This window comes from Hippopotamus amphibius, chromosome 8 (assembly GCF_030028045.1).
Source record: "Hippopotamus amphibius kiboko isolate mHipAmp2 chromosome 8, mHipAmp2.hap2, whole genome shotgun sequence".
Classification (NCBI taxonomy): domain Eukaryota; kingdom Metazoa; phylum Chordata; class Mammalia; order Artiodactyla; family Hippopotamidae; genus Hippopotamus; species Hippopotamus amphibius.
In genome coordinates, this window is record NC_080193.1 from 39,511,946 (window position 1) to 39,531,820 (window position 19,875).

Here is a 19,875-nt window from a genome sequence, read left to right on the forward strand (position 1 = left end):
CACCACCTGAATTCAATATGCTTATCAACCCCTGCTTCCCTGATAGAAAAATCTAACCTTGATGATGAATGATAACGAGTTAATGCCTATTTAAAACTTACTGTACTATTGTGTAAATACTGGGTTATATTGGGGTTTCTCCTTGCTCCTTCTTTTTGTTTCTATGGACAGATCACTGGCTGGGGGCTTGTGGATGACCCCAGCATAGGAACAAAGTGTCAGCTTCTGCAGCTGCTGTCCATGGTCCCAGTAATGGCCTCACTCTGTGAAGTCTAGTTACCTGGACACTTGGACTTCCAAATCAGCTACCAGCCCTTTACACACTTACCAAGCACCTCAGTCCGTCCATATTCCCCATCCTGCTCTCACAGCCCTGGGGACCTCAGGAGCCTACCTCACACAGAGCTCCAGTGCGATCAGGCTGTGGAGAAGCAGCCCTCAGAAACTTCTATGTTGCCACTTCTCATAGCCATTGCTAACCTGTCTCTCTTCCAAGCAAGGTTTGCTCTAAGGTCATGCTAAATTTAAAGCATCTTTAATAGGCTTACAGTCCTCACTGTCGTAGGAATCAAGGGAGAAATAACTCCCTGCATTTTCCAGAATCTGTCTTGTGACCTCCATCTACATTCACCCAAACCTCATGAAATTTCAATCTCCCAGAGACACCCAAAGAGCAGGTCCCACACCATGTAACTCTACGGTTATCTCTGCCAATTTTCTCCTAACATCCTCCACCCAGGCTGCAAAGAGTTTTGTTCTCCTTAATGTAATGGGAAATTACAATTTTGTAACATATATTATTTTCTATACCATTTTGCTTAAAAAACCCTCTACCCCAAATCCTTCAAACACTTTATTTTGCTATTTAAAAGGAAGGTTTTTTATTTTCCTTTCTCTCTTTTTCAGATATTGCCCTATGATTAATATTTTCCTAAATAACAGCTGAGTGATGTAGAACGTTATTTTTTTCACAAATTGAGGAAGATGGCCAAAAAATGAAAATAATAAAATTTTCTTTATATATAAATTATATATAAATAATTACATATTTATGAGTATATAAATTATAAAAAAGAATAAGAACTTACATGCACACAAAAACCTGATTATGAATGCTTGCAGCAGCATTATTCATATTTGCCAAAACCTGGAATCAACGAAGATGTCCTTCAGTAGGTGAATGTATAAACTAACTGTGCTATGCACAGACAATGGGATATTATTCTGTTCTAAAAAAAAATGAGCTATCAACCATAAAAAGACATGGAGGAACCTTCAATTTATATTACTAAGTGAAAGAAGCCAATCTGAAATGGTTACATACTGTATGATTCCAACAATATGACATTCTGGAAATGGCAAAACTATTGAAACAGTAAAAAGATCAATGGTTGCCAGGGATTGGAGTCAGGGGCTGGGGAAGGGATGAATTGGCAGAGAACAGGATTTTTAGAGCAGAGAAAGTAGTCTGTATGATACTTTACTGGTGGATGCATGTAATTATACATTTGTCCAAACCCATAGAATGCACAATACCAAAAGTAGACCATCATGTATACCACCGACTTTGGGAGATTATGATGTGTGAATGTAGATTCACCAATGGGAACAAATAAACCGCTGGTGGCAGCTGTTGATAATGGGGGAGGCTGGGCGTGTGTGGGAGCAGAGGGTATGTGGGAAATCTCTCTACCTTCCTCTCGATTCTGCTGTGAAACTAAATCAGCTCTAATGTAATAAGGTTTTTTAAAAAATAAAAGTAACACATAGTCAGCTGTATTTTTACCTTACAAATTTGATTTATACAATTTACAAAAGGGAAATGAATCTTTTTAAATGCAAATGACTCAATTGAAAACATTGGAATACTGCAATAAATCAGCTAGAAAGTTATCAAAGCAATATTTTTTACAAAGTATTTGTGGAATTAACAAATTCATTTTTTTCAGTTTTCCAGAATATTTCTCAAGAGTTATGAGTCATTTTTAAATAGAGTGAAAGATAAAACTCACAGAGTTTTACTCAGAGACAAATTTAGACTTGATCTAAATACTTGGCAAAAGAAGAAAAGTAGAGCTCAAACTCATTTACTATTTAAAATATGAGCACATATATTTCAAGGCAAATAGAACACAAATGTGATTCAATGAAAGAGAATCTATTAATTTATGATCTATTAATATAATTCAATCCATCAATAGATTAAACGTAGAATACCCTGTATCCTGTCACATGAAGTTTTGAAAGACCAATCAATAGATAAAACCGAGATTTCATTTCTCATTTAAAGCAAACAAACAATAAATAAGCAACTAAATAATTTATGTGTAAAATGAGATTAAAGGATATCTTTTTAAAGTGATGTGGAGTCAGAATCAGTATTCTGTGTGCTGGAAAACATACACAATTACTGTTCTTTTTTGTTCATCTTTGGCTTTTTTCCAAAGTTCTATACCATAATTATTATCCATTGTTGTTTAAAAGGTTTTGGCTGTATTTTAGAGAGTTTAGATCAAGACAATGAAACAAAAAGATGTATACAGTTTGGCTTGAAAAAGTATAACATGTTTTAAATATGTCATCTGATTATTTATTTCAAAAGTTTAATGAAATTAGCTAAAAAGTATATTATTTAGTATACAAGTATCTGGATAGAGAAAACAATAGGATGGGTATAGAATTTACTTGATAAAATGTTTAATTAAATGACAACAATTCATTTACACTGGAATTTATTGAGACAAGTGATATATAACATTATACTGGTTTCAGATGTAAAACATAACGATTTGATATTTGCATATACTGTAAAATGGTCTCCACATTGTTTAACATGCATTACCACACATATTTACAACTTTTGTTTCTTGTGATGAGAACTTTTAAGATCTGTTCTCTTAGTAACTGTCAAATACACAATACAGTATTATTAACTATAATTACCACATAGTACATCTCGTGATTCATTTTATAACTGAAAGCTTGTACCTTTTGAGCTCCTTCACCCATTTTGCCTGCTCCCCAGCTCCTCCGCACCTCTGGCAACCACCAATCTGTTCTCTTTATCTGTGAGTCATTCTCTTTTTTGTTTTGTTTTGTTTTTTAGATTCCATACAGTGGAAATATCTAAAAGCTTGAGATCACTGGAATTAAGTTAATAAATATGTGAATGAGAGAAGTAAAATAATAACCCTAGGTGAAGGGCCTTACCAAAAATATTTTGAAAATAGAAAAAGATACTGAGTTCTTGTACAGAAAGATGAAATATTTCAAAAATATTTATTCTTCTCCAAGTAAATGTGTTCATGGAAATAAACTCTCAAAATTCCAACAGACTATTTCAAATAAAATCATTTTGAAATTAAACTTTAAAATTAAAATAGGCAAAAATATCAAATAATTATCTTAGAGTAAAACAATGGCAAATAGAAGTGGGCAGGATGATTAATCATTATCATATAGTATAGTGTATAAAGAAACAATTTTTAAAAAATAGTGTGGAACTTACAGGGAAAGTAACATCTGGAAGTAACTTTTGCTTTATCTGTAGCTATTCATCTAAGGAGAAGACATTCTGATGGGAGAACAATCTTCCTGAAGTACACTCAAGCATTCATGTAGTTTAAGTAATGCTAAAGGTAACATTTCAAAGCAGCGAAGAAAAACTGTGTTATTGGGAGAAAATTAAATGATGCTGAGATAAACATGATTGTAGAGAGTATTCTGCTTCTCTTGTGTGATAGGAAGAATATTCATAACAGATCAGGTTTGCTTTTAAATGAATATTTCCATTCCAAAAGTAATTTGTAGTATTTTTATTGGAAAAAAAAAGTGGTAGAGAAAACTAGTAACCCATATCCTTCCCAGAGATAACTATCATTAATAGTTCAGTGAATTTCCTCAAGTCTAAATTGTAAGCACATTTTTTATTGTTGACTTCATACTTTACACCCAATTTTAACTCCTGCATTTTTCAATCAACATTCCACTCACTTTTCACTGTATAACAAATGTTAACTAAGTACCATTATTAACTAAGTAGGAGTCTATCATATCAATTTTCAATTTTTTCCTCTAAATAAATGATTGGATATTTGAATTGTTTCCTCTTCTTCATCTTTATAAATGTAATTAAGAACATCTGTGTTCATAAGGTGTTTTTGGTAGAACACAGAATAAACTAAGTCTGAATAGAGGTATACTTTGTCCCTTGGTGTTACTTTGACCCTACTTTCTCAGATATTTGCATAAGATATAAATGTAAAGATGTTGATTTTCTTTTCTTTTTTCCTGTTTCTGTAAATTATTGTTTTTAGTATTAGAAGGGTTCGGAAAGGAAGTAAAATAGTTTTGTAAAATAAGCTCTTAAAAAGCAAGCAATTATAGTTATTTTTACGTGGCCTAATCAGTATCCTTTTAAATGCGTAATCAAGTGGCATCTATAATTATTTGAGCCACTTGGCTCATGCTACAATTGAATCTACTGAAATTCACTTGCTTACTTTCCTTTTCCTGTTCCTTCAGAACTTATAAACTAACAGTTGATTTTTTTTGTTTCTTATAAAGCTTAGTTTTGGAGGAATTCCAGTACCAGGCAAACCTGGGACCTTTTTAAAGAAAAACTTCCACGGGTGTATAGAAAACCTTTACTACAATGGAGTAAACATAATTGACCTGGCAAAAAGGCGAAAGCATCAGATCTACACCGTGGTAAGTCAACATCCTTCTCAGCTTTATGGTTTCTAACATTTTAGGGTAAGTCTCGCTTTCCCCATCCTGCTCTTGGCACCTCCTCATACTATGTTTACATTAACTCTTGGGGGCCCTAGCAGACTCTCAGGTGAAATTGGAGAGAGAGGCAAAGCAGGGCCTGAGTGGGTGTAAACTGTGTTATCAGGAGAAACAAAAGTGTTAGAGGTACCTACAGAATTCTATGTTCTGGTGTGTGAGTTGGTGCCACCCGTGGGCAGGGTTTGCAGGCTACACTGGCTGGTGTGTCTCTCTTTGTTACCCCTGGGAAATGCAACAGTAGACCCACAGACTCTATTAAATTCTATAGCTTGGGAATTACATATTTGTCTACTTGTTATTAAAAAATAGGGCATTTTGAAGAAGAGAGGTTAACTTTTTGGTATTTCTGAGATTCCCTTTGTACTATTTATCATGCTGGCAAGTTAAAAACTTTTTAATTAATTAGTATTTGTCTTCCCCCAAAAGACTTTGGGGTTCATGAAGGTCAGCACTGTCTTTTTCTTTTTCACTGTTGCACCCACAATGCTGAGCAAGGTGCTTTGCACGTAGTAGATGATCCATGGTGGTGTGGATGTTTCCAACTATAATTGTAGATTTGTCTATTTCTCTTTCCAGTTCTATCAGTTTTTGCCTCATTTTATGGTTCCATGGTTTAGTATAAACACAGTTAGGATTGCTATGCCTTCCTAGTGGATGGGCCCTTTATCACTGTATAATGTTCTCTCTCTATGATAATTTTCTTTGCTGTAAAGTCTACTTAATCTGATATTAATATAACCTCTCTTGCTTTCGTTTGATATATATTAGATATATAGAGAGAGATAAAAGTAAAATAATGGAAGAAAAAATAAATATATTTAGATATATCATATTTGAAGTGAGTTTATTGTAGAGAGTAAATAATACGGTTGTGTTTTTTAATCCACTCCGTATTTTTTAATTGGTGTATTTAAACTACTTACATGTAATGTTAAAGTTATTGATGTATAGGGCTCAAATGTGTACTTTTTGTTTGTTGTGTCTATTTTCTCTGTTTTTTCTCTTTTCTCTACCTGCCTGTGTGTTTCTTGAATGATTTTCAGAATTCTGTTTTTCCTTATCTCATGTTTGAATATATCTCTGTGTATAGCTTTGGTAATGGTTTTGTTAGGTATTATATTATATACACATAACTTATTACAGTTTACCAATATTTCATCAATTTTAGTAAAGTGTAAAATCCTTACATCCCTTTAAGTTCCTTTTACCTTTCCTTGTTTATTATATAACTGTCTTATGTTTATTGCGTAATGGGTTTTTTTTGCATTTTCTGAAAGTTATTTTGTTTTTTTTGCTTTGTTTTTTTTGTTGTTGTTGATTTTTATAATGTTCTTAAGTATTATTTCCTCCCTATATATTTAGCATCGTATCAGTATTATTTTTCACCTGTTGAAGTTGTTGATTTGTTAGGACTCAAATGTGTGACACATTCAACCATCAAGCGTAACTTAGAAAACTCAAGAGAAAAAGTATATTGTATTTACTCATATATTTGCTTATTGTTGTTCTTCCTTCCTTCCTAATTTTCCTAGATTCCTTTTTTTGTCATTTCTTTTCTGTTTTGAGAACTTTCATTCTTTTAGGGTGTGTGTGTGTGCTGGTGACTAACTTTTCCTTCATCTTATATTGTCTTGATATTGCTTTCATTCTTGAAGGCTTTGTGCCCTGGACATGAGATTCTGGGTTGACAGTTGTTTTCTTTCCACACATGAAAAACATTGAGCCCCTTCCTTCTGGCCTCAGTGGTTTCTGGGGAAAAACACACTGTTATTTGCTATTTTTCCCCTACAGATAAGATGTCATTTCTTTCTCACTGCTTTCAATATATTTTCTTTGTTTTTAGTTTTCAGAAGTTTGACTGTGGCGTGTCATGGTGTGGACTTCTTCAAGTTATCCTGTTTGGGTTTCACTGAGTTTCTTGAATCTGTGGCCTTACATCTTTCACCAAATTTGGGGAGTATTCTGCCATTTATCTGAGTATTTTTTTCAGCCTTTCTCTCTTTCTCATCTCCTTCCTGAATTCCAGAGACATATGAATGCTTGATCTTTCATTACAAAATCACAGGTCCCTGATCCTCTGTTCATTTTTTTTTCCTCAGTCTATTTTGTCTGTTGTTCAAATTAGGTAGTTTCTCTCATTATAGTTTACAGTTAATTCTTTTTCTTATTCCCTTCACTTTGTCATCGTGCACATCCATTATTGTCTCATGTCTGATACTGTATTTTTCCCTTCTAACATTTTCATTTTTGGTTCTTCTTTACATCTTTCATTTCCTGGCTAAGACTTTCTATTTTTCAGTGAGACTTTCTAGTTTCTTATGTGTCTCAAATATGCAATTGTTATTTGAAGGATTTTCATTAACATGACTGCTTAAAAATATTTGTCAGATAATTCTAACATCTTTGTCATCTCAGTGTTGGCATCTACTGATGTCTTTTTTAATTCAATTTGAGATCTTCTTGTTTCTTGGTATAACAAGGGATTTTTAAAATTGTAACCTGAACAGTTTAGGTATTTATGATGACCCCTACTTAAACCTTCTGTTTTAGCTGTCTTCCTCTGACACTCTTCCATTAGGGGCATGGGGGATTTCTCAGTACTGCGAGGTGGGGATAGAATCCCTATTTTCCACTCAACCTCCATTGACACCCAAGGCTAGGGAAGCTTCTACTAGATGTAGAGGGGGGAGCGTTCTGGTTCCCTGATAGCTCTTCATGGATACTCTCTGACTGGGAGGGGTAGGAACACCTCATTACTGCGCTCCACGTGACCTCCAGTGACATCACAGTGTGTGGGGGGTGGCGGGGCTTTGTTATCATTGAACTCTGGTAAGTAAAAATTCTGACTCTCTCAAGCCATCTCTGATACCATGCCTGCAAGGAGTGGATGGGTTCCCTCATTACTGCCTGGGGGGTGGGGATGAACATCCAGGCTCCACTAGGCATGTGGTCTCCATTGATACTAAAGGGAAAGGCTTGCTACTATGCGACAAGGATTAAAATTCAGACTGCCTGTTTGGTCCTCTCTGACATCACCCTGGCCGGAGGTTTTGGGCACTTTGTTACAGCATGGCTGGATGGAGTGCGCCCAGAGTTTTTTTTAAAGGTTGTTGGCTGGTACAGAGCAGTTATCATCTAAAGGTATTCTGCTGTACTCTTCCGCTCCTTTCCTGGTCCTTGGATTTGAAAAGATAAGGCTTCTAAAGGGGATTATTATGTTGTCTACACCATTTTGTATCTCTGGGTTGCTGGCTTCTTTAGCAAGAAGTCTAGGATATAGAAGGCAAAAGGGAAATCTAGGGAACCCTCCAATGTTGCTTCTTGGGTCTCAAGATCCTAATAAATGCTTGCTTTCTTTTTTTCCACCATTTAGAGTCTTCCTAGACTTTCTTTGTATATAATGTTCAGAATTTTTTGGTTGTACTTAGTGTGGGGAATAGAGAAAATCACACCACTCCATTTTCCAGAAACAGAAGTCTGTGACACTAACATTATCTTAAAACCTTTCACCAGAGTAGATCACCCTATCATTGACAGGCAAATTCTGATTCTCCTTGCAATCTGGTCACTGGACCACCTGGAAAAACTGGAATTTAAATGACCTTGATGTTTATTTTGTCCCTTGATAGGTATAATGTGTAAAAAATATTTCGTGTTTATGGGAGTTCCATATATTAACACATTTTTAAAAGTGGCCTTTGGATTTCAGGGTGTGAAACAGGCTTGCTTGAGGAAAATCACACTTAGGTTAAAGGTTGTAATATTTTAAAAGCCTTATCCCTGGCTTGGGCTCAAGGCTCTTGACAATGCTAACCACATGTGCTAAGGTTGTTCATTACCTAATTAACCTAAGCACTAGCTTGCTAATGACATTTTACTTAAGTTTAGATAAGGAGACAGGAATTATGGAAAGCATAGTCATGCCAATCGCTCCCCAGTAATATTCCCCCCCAAATATAGCCATTTCATTGAGTTTATTCTGCTAAAATAGTGGGATCATACACTGCTAGGAGTTTATCTTAGACTAATGTTGTGAATATCAACACATCTGGAAGGCAGTACAGCACTACCTGCATTGTGCAAAGAGTCTTCAGAACAAACTGAAACACAAGGAACTTAAGAGAACATTGCTCACTTTGGTTATTCATAAACTGGGGCTTGAAAGTGTGAGAACCTGAGCCTTAGATATAAATAACTGCAATTGCTATTGTTACCTAGTCCAAGTTAGTACTGCCTGCCCCACGACAGGCCAATATATCTTGAGAGGACGTGTTGGGGCAAGGAATAGTGACTTTATTTGGAAAGCCATCAGACTGAGAAGATAGTGGCCTAGTACCCCAAAGAAACATCTTCTCCAAGTTAGAATTCAGGCTTCTTTTATGCTAAAATTGGGGGGGGGGGGTGCTGTGTGGCTGGTTGTTGCAAACTTCTTGTTGCCAGAATCCTTTGTTCTTACAGCTGCCCACTTAGGTCAGGTCACAATGCCCCTGTAAACCTCCAACAGGACAATTGTTACTCTCTGTTCTGCAACTTTTTAATCTATATGAATGGAAAAGTGTTATACCTTTAAAGATCAGAGCCTTGAGAATGGGCTCTCCTGTATATTTTAGGCTATGGGCAACATTCTTGTAGCAAAAGCAATTGAGTTCAGAGGTTAAAGTAAAAGAAACAGATCTGATAGGTAGTCAGATTTGTTCTTCCCTATTATTATCGCAGCATTCATTAAAAAAAACCAAAACTCCACACATACATTATGTTTTAGGAAAAAAAATATATATATTAAATGATAAGATATATTAAACAGTAAGTCACTGAATATACAGAGCAAAAAAGGGGGAAATCAGGGAGAACAAGGAGAGAAACATGAATTTCTGAGTATTGACAATCTTCATCATTTCCTTTGTGGAGAGAATCACTAACCACAATTTTAAGAACGTTTTCATTGATTTTTAAACTACTGAAGCACTTATCAAGTTGCCTAAAACTTTGCTTCCATATTTTATTCTTCAGAGTTTAATTGGCAGTATTGTTAATATGAAGCACAAAGAATCCATTTATCACTAAAGTACTTGGGAAAGAAAAAAATCTCAGGAAAATTGTTTTACTTTGCATGTAAAGAACTTTTAGTTTTAAGCTTCTCAATGTAAAGGGGGAAAAACACATTATTTTTCTTCCAAATTGTGTCCATTATCTTGCTTAGGTGAAAATTCCTATCACCACTCATACACACACACACACATTTATATACCTAGTCTTTTTTCTTTAGGAATTCCATGTGGGAAGGAATGGTTTGCATTGTTAATTACAAGTACAAACTCTTTTATTCCCCTATTCAGGCTTAAAGTTTCCCCCAAAGACACCGTATCAGCTACAAAATCAGCTTTGTTCCAAGACACTAAGCCACAGCTGTGCTAAGTAAGGACTTTTGAGAGGGATGGTGTTTTTGTCCTTTTCCAGTGTTCACAGACACTCTCACAGTTACTAAGTTTGGGGAGGTTCACACTTGAGCATAAGATTCAAGGAATCCACAAATCCGGCAGCAAGGGTAAGATGATACCCTTCAATTATGAAAGGTGATTCAAGACTCAAGGAAGCACCAGCCTTGGCCTCATCCAGCACAGACCTCTCCAGCAGACTGCATTCATGCAGCATCCTCGTTGCAATTTGTCATTCCTGTCTTGTGGGACCTGCCCACTCCCTGGAGATTTAACAGCTGTTCCATGGGGATAATTCAATTTAGTCTTTATAGCTCGATTTGACTACAAGACGATCCTCCACATCCCGAGAAGCAGTAAAACTAACAGCTTAAAGTAGACGTAAAAAGCACCTCACTGTTCTACCTCCACTCTCCCAACCTATGCTAATACAGGACCATAGAACAAACAATCAGAAAATAGATGGCCCATAGAAGTGTGTACAGTACCTGTAATGTGGGTTATTACATACATAATATAACAAATATATTGCCTTGCTAGTTTCCAAAAAAAGATTAATTTCATAGCTTCCACTTCATAAGAAATGATGCTTTCTTGGAGCTCTCCTTTCAGAGTGTTGCATCCCCTCTCCCAGAGGTAAGGAGAATAACATGATTGTGTGGGAGTTGGCTTGATTGTAGGTGTTAAAATGATGATTTTTCATTTAAAAGAAAGGCATAGGAGAAATGCTTGTATCACTTGACTTTGCCTTCAGTGGGCGGGGAGATAAAGGCAGATGGCCATTAGCAGGACTGTGGTTATAGAATTGGCTTTGGAGCCAATTGAGCATGTCATTTTGCTTCTGTGCCTTTGTCTCCAAATAATTGGATGGGTGAAGGCGGTATGATGTAGCATAATTGGTGATGGGTGATGAAACAAAATAATTGGCGATGGGTGATGGCTGTATGATGATACCCCCAACTTCATACTGAAATTGCTAAACAATCACAAAATGCATTTCCGCTCAGCTTAGAGTGAAGCCTCATCGTCTTCTCAACCCAGTGTTCCTGGCAGCACCAACAGTTACATGATTGTTGATAAATTGCTTAGATTCCTAATCTCACTTAACAGCTCACTCAGCTATGGGGCTTGGGCAAGTTGCCAAACCTCAGTAACTTCATATGTAAAATGGGAGAATTATAGTTCCCACCTCGACCTGTTATTGTGATGATTATATATATATGTTTAGTACAATATAAGGTCCACAGTAAGCACCCAATACATTGAAGCTATTATTAACGAACATTTCTAGGAATCCATTCAACGGAGTTGGCATGTAAAGTAATGTTTATTTGTCATCTTAGGCCTATAATTAATGACTCACATAGAGTTTTTGCATTTTATGATCCCAACAAATAATAAAAGTAGATTGGAGACAGCTCATGTTCTGCTTCCTCAATCTGAAGTTTAGTTTATTCCCAAACTGTAGAAATCATGAAGTGCATTTTGGGTAAATATATTACAAACTTATCGATCTCATTCATTTGTGGAAACTTAACTCTTGTCCAGATTTGATCAAATGATGAATTCCTTTAACATAAGGCATTTAAAAAAGATGCTGCCCAGTGGACTTGGGTGTAACAGGTGTACTAAGTGTGCTTTTGTGAAGTTTATCATCTTCTGTTTGCATCTCTGCTGCCATGCACCTCGGAATGTGGTTGTTTATTTCTTAAAGCTCTGAAGCCAAGAGATAAGGATGAGTGTACACATGAGATCACATAGCCATTCACATCTGCATATGCAGACACGCCCACGCACACACACATGTATAGTGGCAGCAACCTTTGTCTTACCTTCCTGTGACCCAGAAGCTCATGAAAATTGCTCAGAGAAAAATCCCTGATGTCTAGTGAAGCCTATAATCTCTTCAGCTTGTCCCTGGGATAAGGTTTCATCTCTATGAGTATGCTCTGTGATAAATGATATGTTCCCTTGATTGAAGGAGTCATTTGAAAAAGCAACTAGCCTGTGAAGTCTTCTCTGTCCACATTCCTGCCGGCTTCCACTGTCATTTGACCAGCCTGACATTCACATCACCTGCTTCTAGGTTGTATGCTCCTTATACCCTGGAAAAATTATTTTTAAATTATTAGCTTCCAGAGAAGTGGCTTCCTTTCTGTCTCTGGGCAAAGTGAAATTAAATAGTTTCAAGGTCATGTGAGGAATAATGTGACAAAGTTTAAAAAAGTAAACTAAGAATGAAATTGTCATCCTCTCTGAAAATGAGTCTACCTTCAGTCAGTGTTACAACTTTCTTTTCTGATGTGACCGGTTCATTAGCTCATCTGATGAAATCATTATTTTACGTTATTTAAGGAAACACATTTAGAATGTTAAAAATATGCATTTCTATGTATTATTGATGCCATTTGGAATATAACATATAGAACAGAAGACCTAACCAGCCAGAGAGGAAAACACAGTTGTCAGTACATGTATTTCTTCATTTTCAGGTTTTATGTGTATATTTGCTATAACATAGACCATATTTTATTGACTTTTTTTTTTTGGCTTCGTTTGGTCTTTGTTGCTGCGTGCAGGCTTTCTCTTGTTGTGGCGAGCGGGGGTACTCTTCGTTGTGTTGTGTCGGCTTCTCATTGCAGCGGCTTCTCTTGTTGCAGAGCATGGGTTCTAGGCACATGGGTTTCAGTAGTTGTGGCATATGGGCCTAGTTGCTCTGCGGCATGTGGGATCTTCCTGGACCAGGGATCGAACCCATGTCCCCTGCATTGGTAGGCAGATTCTTAACCACTGCACCACCAGGGAAGTCCTATTAACAATTTTATATCTTGATTTTCATGGTTAATATTTTCTGTGTCTAAAATTTTTATTAAACATTTTAAATCTCATAATTTCTACATTAAGTCCATTCACCATAGTTCATTCAAGATTCTACTGTGTCAAAGTTTGAGTTGTTTGAATTTTTATTGCCAAAAATAATATTGAGGTTACAAATATAACGCTTAAATAATTTTCCGAAATTTAGAATGGATCAACAGAAATTAAGATCATTAGGTCAATTATTATGGATTTTTGACTCACTTCATACTGTTGAAGTCTGTACCAGTTTCCATACCCACCCACAGTGTACAAGGGAACCACTTGTCCTGCCAGTTTCACCTCCTGCTTCTCTGACATTTGAATATGCAAATTTATTTTTAAAAATGGGCAAAATGAAAGTCGAAATCAATTCAGGTGCTGTCCTTCTCTGCAAAACTTCCAACTAATGAGCTGAGTATGTTCCTTTTATGCTCTTTTTTCCCCCCATAATAACAGCCATGACAGTCTCTTCATTTGAATACATCTTCAACACCACAAATCTCCATGCTAATGCCAGAAGGGCAGTAAATGGAGGGATGACAGATGGACCCCTGGTCATATTAGTTCCTCTGTCCTGAAACATCTGTGAGAGGCAGGCAGGGGCAGACGTTATTATCCACACTTTCTACTAAAAGATACTTTATGCTCAGGACTGGGGAAAGTCAATGATATATAGTCAGTGGCCGTCTCATTCACAGTCTTCTTCCTTCTCTGCTGGAAAGCACTACACCATCAGCTTTTATTCATTTTTATTATACAGCTATTTTTTCCTAAGGTCCTGAATGACTTTCATGTCAAAGTGAAAAAAGAAAAAGAAAGTTTGGGCAGATCTGTGAATAGCACCGCGTACCTGGGAATTGAGGACAATCAGGTCTTTCAGAAACGGCCCCTGTGTGGTTTGCGAATTGCCAGATACGCCTCTCTCGGGTATATCTTACAATGTGGGAACTTTGGGCAGAATCCTTCCCTTTGGCAAGAGGAAGAAAGGTGACAACAGAGGTCAGAGTGTCTGAGAGGAGTCTATCTCCTTACACTGAGATGGCTGTGATCTTGGCAAGAGCTCCTACTGGTCCCATGGCTCTCAGTATGTCCTTTCTCTGGCATCTGGCTGTCAAGCTCTTCCTCCTGCAGTTCAGGAGACAGCTGAGTGTTCTGTGTAGGGATTAAGTACCTCCCCAGAAACTCTGCGACCAGTGGCTCTTCTATTCCTGTAAGACAGGTGGCGATTTTTGTGCTTGGGCTTTAAATCCTGTATAGTCATCTCCTCCCATCTATAGGTTGATTTCCCAGTTTCTCACCAGGCCCAGAAGTCACTCTGTGCATCTTCTCCTCTGTGCCTTTTCATTGTGTTTCTCCCATACTCACTGAGCTGCTTTTCTCCACCACTCCCTGTCGGTTCAGCCACAAACTCACCATCCTTCTCCAAGCTCACAAGCAGAGCTAACGTCTTAAACCAGGGTAATACTCAGCTTGTTTCACTGACTCTCAGGAGTGGAGCTGGAGCCCCCAGGCTGTGTGGACCATAGACCCTAGAGTTGCTGCCACGTGGGGAGGCCCAGGGGAACTGGAAGCCAAGCAGACAATCTTACATTTCTGGTAGTAACTTAGGGGCTTTGGGGCTAAAGAGCCAAAAATTAGGAAGTTTTGAAGTTAGAAAAATGGAGCCACCAGTAAGGTGGATGCGTGTGAACCTGCTATGTCCCTGCCTTGCCTGTGTTAACTTCAGTGGATTGTCTGTGTCTTCCTGGAGCGAGGGGCTAAGAAGCAGCATGGGACCAAGTCCAGACTGGGTAGAAGAAGATGCTATGATCCCTAAACAGAATCCACCAGAATAGGGATTTCCCTGGTGGCACAGTGGTTAAGAATCCGCCTGCCAATGCAGGGGACATGGGTTCAAGTCCTGGTCAGGGAAGATTCCACATGCCACAGAGCAACTAAGCCCGTGTGCTACAACTACCGAGCCTGCACTCTAGAGCCCATGAGCCACAACTATTGAGGCCACGTTCCACAACTACTGAAGCCCGCATGCCTAGAGTTCGTGCTCCGAAACAAGAGAAGCCACCGCAGTGAGAAGCCCTCACACTGTAATGAAGAGCAGCCCCTGCTGGCTGCAGCTAGAGAAAACTGGCGCACATCAACAAAGACACAACTTAGCCAAAAAATAACTAAATAAATAATTTAATTTCTAAAAAAAGAAAAAAAGAATCCAGCAGAATGAAGACGGGGGGAGAAGTATTCAGTGTGCTCTGTGTGCTGGCCCTGCCCAGGCACATTCCAGAGCTCACCTTCTCCCAGAAACATCTTTCAGACTCTCAGGTCCCTTGTGCTTTCCTTGCTGTGAACCTCACACTTATCCAACCTGGCACAACCTAGCACTTGATTCATCACCGTCCTCAAAATATAGTTATTGAGCACCTGCTGTTTTTAAAGTGATCCTGCCTTCAATGGATGAGAAATTTTTTGTTATTAATTTTTATTGGAGTATAGTTACTTTACAATGTTGTGTTAGTTTCTGCTGTACAGCAAAGTGAATCAGCTATACTTATACATATATCCCTTCTTTTTTGGATTTCCTTCCCATTTAGGTCACCACAGAGAACTGAGTAGAGATCCCTGTGCTATACAGTAGGTTCTCATTAGTTATCTATTTTATACATAGTATCAGTAGTGTATATATGTCAACCCCAATCTTCCAATTCATCCCACCCCTCCTTCCCCCTTTGGTATCCTTAAGTTTGTTCTCTACATCTGTGTCTGGATTTCTCCTTTGCAAACAAGTCCATCTGTATCAGTTTTCCAGATTCCACCTAATGGATGGGAAACTTTTAAGCTCTCCCTGCCCCCAGCATCTACACAGTGGGTACCAGGTCACCATTTCAGAACTCAGAATTCAAAACCAATGCACGTACCTAACGACGCCTCACACCAGCTTTTTGCTCTCCTGGCTGTCATTTTGATTGTCACCCCTCCTCTGCTCATTTGCCTTTTTGCTTTGACACTTTTTATTTGTTTACCACCTTGAGGCCTCTCAATGATCCCGCGTGTCCATTTGTTTTTACAGTCTTCTGCTCTCTTTTTTTATATTTTTAAAAATTCTTATTGATTTACAATGTTGTGTTAATTTCTGTTGTACAGCAAAGTGATTCAGTCATACATATATACATTCTTTTTCATATTCTTTTCCACTATGGTTTATCACAGGATATTGAATATAGTTTCCTGTGCTCTACAGTTGGACCTTGTTGTTTATCCATCCTATATATAATAGGTTGCATCTGCTCATCCCAAACTCTCACTCCATCCCTCCCCCTGCAGCCTTCTGCTTTCTGACTTTGACTAGAGCCCCTGCCCTCCAGCTGCAAGGCCCACGGTGTTTCTGACTGCCATGCCCTCAGCCTCTGCTCACTATGGGCCAGGATTAAACCTAGTTTACAAGAGTTAAGGAGGAAAAATGATGGAGTTGGTGGTCAGGAAAAACTGCATGAATGTGCTGAAAGTGTAAAAACTTGCCATGAGCTTTGAAGAAAAAGCCATCTCTCAGCCAATTCCAAGTTCACAGGAAGGCAGGGCAAGCGGGGCCATGGTATATGCACCAGCTCGAGGTGGAAATATAATATCACTGGGAAACAGTATATTTTATTCTAGCCTAGTTCTTTGCAAAAGGTGTTCCTATCACTCTAAGATTTGTGCAAGTTTCACAAAATAAACATATTTTTTCTGTCACTCAGTGTTGAATATGTGATGGTCGGGAAGTGTATAGAGAGGAAGGCACTCTGTATTGAAGAGACTGTGATCTTTGAAGACAGTGAGAATAAATCCCAGCATTAACACCTGATATCTATAGAATCTGAACAAAGTTACTTAATCCCTCCGTGCTGCAGTGTCTTCATCTACGAGGTAGAAATAAGCTTACCTACGTTACATATGTAGCGTGACTCCTGGGATAATGTAGGCATTGAATCACTAAGAGCTAATAGTATCATCATCATTATTTTTATTGCCCCACTTTACTCACTGTTTCTCACTGTATGTTCCCCACGAAGACCATAGTCCTATGACTATGTCTGTCTTTTTATATAAATGGCCTTCTACAAGTACAACACTAAAGATTTTAGATCAGCGATTATTAATATTTCAGGCGGTTCACATCCTTTAAGCAGATAATGAAAGCTATGAACACATTTTATTTTGCATAACATTTTGGAGGCACATAGATGTCCCTGAAGTCTGTCCATGGACAGCAGGTCAAGAGCTCCAGATTAAATTCTTAGATTAGGAGAATCACAGATAAAATTAAACTTTTTCTCTGTCTTTGTACATTTCCAGTCATCTTACATACACATCCCTTGCAGAATCGCCAGGACCCTGAACAAGTAGGGGACTGACACTGGATCTGTTTCTTGTGGGACAGCGGGGTCGGCTTCTTAGAAACCCTCCACCTGTTGTCACAGGATTTGGAAGACGCCTCTATCTGTCAAGGTCCATGTTGTCTAAAAGGAAAAATTTAGTATAATAAATCGTTAGCCAGTAGAAGGTGGTTAACTACTAAGCTGGATAAAAGAGGACTGTAAGAGGTCCAGAAATAGCGAGTATAAAAAAATCAGGTACTTCATCTAGGCTGAGAAAGTGGACACAGAGGAACTGGGACCAGGACAGTCCCCCTGCCCACCTCCCAAGCTGAGATTCAGACCTTTCCAAAGAGGCTATGGTTATCAGGGGAGCATACAGCCTGCAGATGGCCAAGAAATTTGCCAGGAAGCTTGCCAGAGAGCCACCTGTGGAAGCTGCTACCAGTGGGGAGGGTGTGGGCTGGAGCTCAGCTGTGGAGAGCTGACTCACCATGCAGTAGGACAGGAACACAGGCAACCAAGTGTCTTCTAAATACCCTCACCCTGCAGTGGCTCTCTAGTGCCCTCTACCAACCAAGCCTAAATGTGGGCCATTTGACAAAAGAGAAATTCTTATGGGGTCCAACTCCAGCATCACAAGCAGGACGGCTTTGGAGCTGAAACTCAGATGTGGGTAACTGCCACCACCTCTCATCTCTTTTCCTCCTTTTAAGATCTAGGTTAAAAATGAGAGGCCCTACTACGTATTTGAACTGCCATAGTGTGTCCTTCTGTATCTGAGATGGTGTGTGTGTATGTGTCTGTGTATAAACATGTATGCCTCTAGGTGTACACACACACATACACACACAAAAGCGTGCAACTAGCCTGAATTTTGACAGAATGATAATTCCTGGTCCTCTCCAAAGAGACAATTTGTTGTACCCATTAACTGTTGCCTGCAATAAATAACTAAATAGGGAAAAAGAAAAAAGAAACACAAATAAATAAATAAAATAAAATGAGAGGCCCTAGACATCTGGAAGAGGCGGGTTGGGAAGACAAATAGAAGTGACATGCATGTTTATGATTTTCGTCTCCTGAGCATAGCCTTAGACAGAACTCTCACATACAGGTCCAGGCTCTAGAGGGTAGTAAAGTATTCACTTATTTAACTTTGTCATTATGTGTTTGCAAATAGAGAATAGTGAAACCACAACTATCCTTTTTTATGGGTCCATGCAATTTATTCCATTAAAAAGCATCTCTCATGTTCAAGAAGTTTAGAACGTTCTATAGGTAAACTTGCACTTGAGGTACCCAAACAATTTACCCCTGACATGAGATTTGTGATGCTCCAATGCTCACAAAAACATCTCGTATTTCACCTAAAGATTTTCTCATGTCGTTTACTCTTCTCCTTTGAAATTGTTTTATTTCCCTGTGTTTCTGTCTACATATTCTCTAATATCTTAGTTCAGCACATCACTCCACTCCTAAGTCAGCCCATGAGGTTATCCATTATCCCCCATGCTGACCAGTTATTATTCAGTTTTCTCCCTGATGCTGTAACAAGGTCCAAAATTTGCCTTGCTTTACCCAAGGAAGCAAGTCTTCTGAAGATCTTTTCATATTTGTCCCCATGGCATCAATACAATGCAATAGCTAAATAAATACCTTTTAAAATAATAATAATTTAAAAATGCAAAATAAAAGATTGACTAAAGCTTTATGAAAGTAACTCCAAGATTGAGAACAATGCTAAAGGGATATGTGTAGCCTCCAGAAGCCACGTGTGGTAGGTCTGATAGAAATTTCATGCGCCCTCAAACCCAGCATTGACTTCCATTACACACGCCGCATGGTGGAGGCTTATAAGCACACTGTGGTGTGCAGTACATGGCATGAATCACAGCTGAGACGAGGACCCTGAGGATGGATCACTCAGTGCCAGCTTCCCAAGGTGAATGGAAGGTCAGGAAGCCCCAGAAGACGCTCTTGGTGTTCTAGGTAGGCTCTGGTGAGTGTGCTTCACCATGCACGCATGGCAAATATAACACTCCATCCTGTAACAACAGCAAAATCCTAGCCTGCATTCTTCCAGGAAACTAGAAAGCACGTGAATTTTATCAGATTTTGAACTCAGTGTGATGATTGGCGAAAACCATTAAGACAGTTGAAACATCTTTTATGTTTGTTTTTACCCTTAAAATTAAGTGTTTACAACCTGGGTTTGGCAATTTATGGCATGTATATTAAATTTCAGTGCTTTGTGACCCAGATTTCCCTGTAGGCCTTATAGACTGTATAGGAAGCAATGTGTCCCCAAGTTTCCTAAGAGTTGTGAGATATTCAGGGCAGACACTGCTCTGGGAAAGCATAGCCTTCTCACCGATGTAACTAAATAACCAACGCATGAACCAATAAGTATCTTGAAAATAATGTATAATTTTCATTTTTCA

At 38.3% G+C, this 19,875-nt stretch overlaps 1 protein-coding gene across 2 annotated transcripts in view; it reads left to right on the forward strand.

Annotated features, from left to right (window-relative positions):
- CNTNAP5 (contactin associated protein family member 5) overlaps positions 1 to 19,875 on the forward strand; it is an 893,955-nt gene that overhangs the window by 431,057 nt on the left and 443,023 nt on the right. Inside the window, exon 7 of one of the 2 annotated variants that reach the window (XM_057745525.1) lies at positions 4,567 to 4,710. In XM_057745525.1, the coding sequence (XP_057601508.1) occupies positions 4,567 to 4,710 (144 nt within the window). The remainder of the gene's footprint in view (positions 1 to 4,566; positions 4,711 to 19,875) is intronic. The other variant, XM_057745526.1, reaches the window with a different exon arrangement.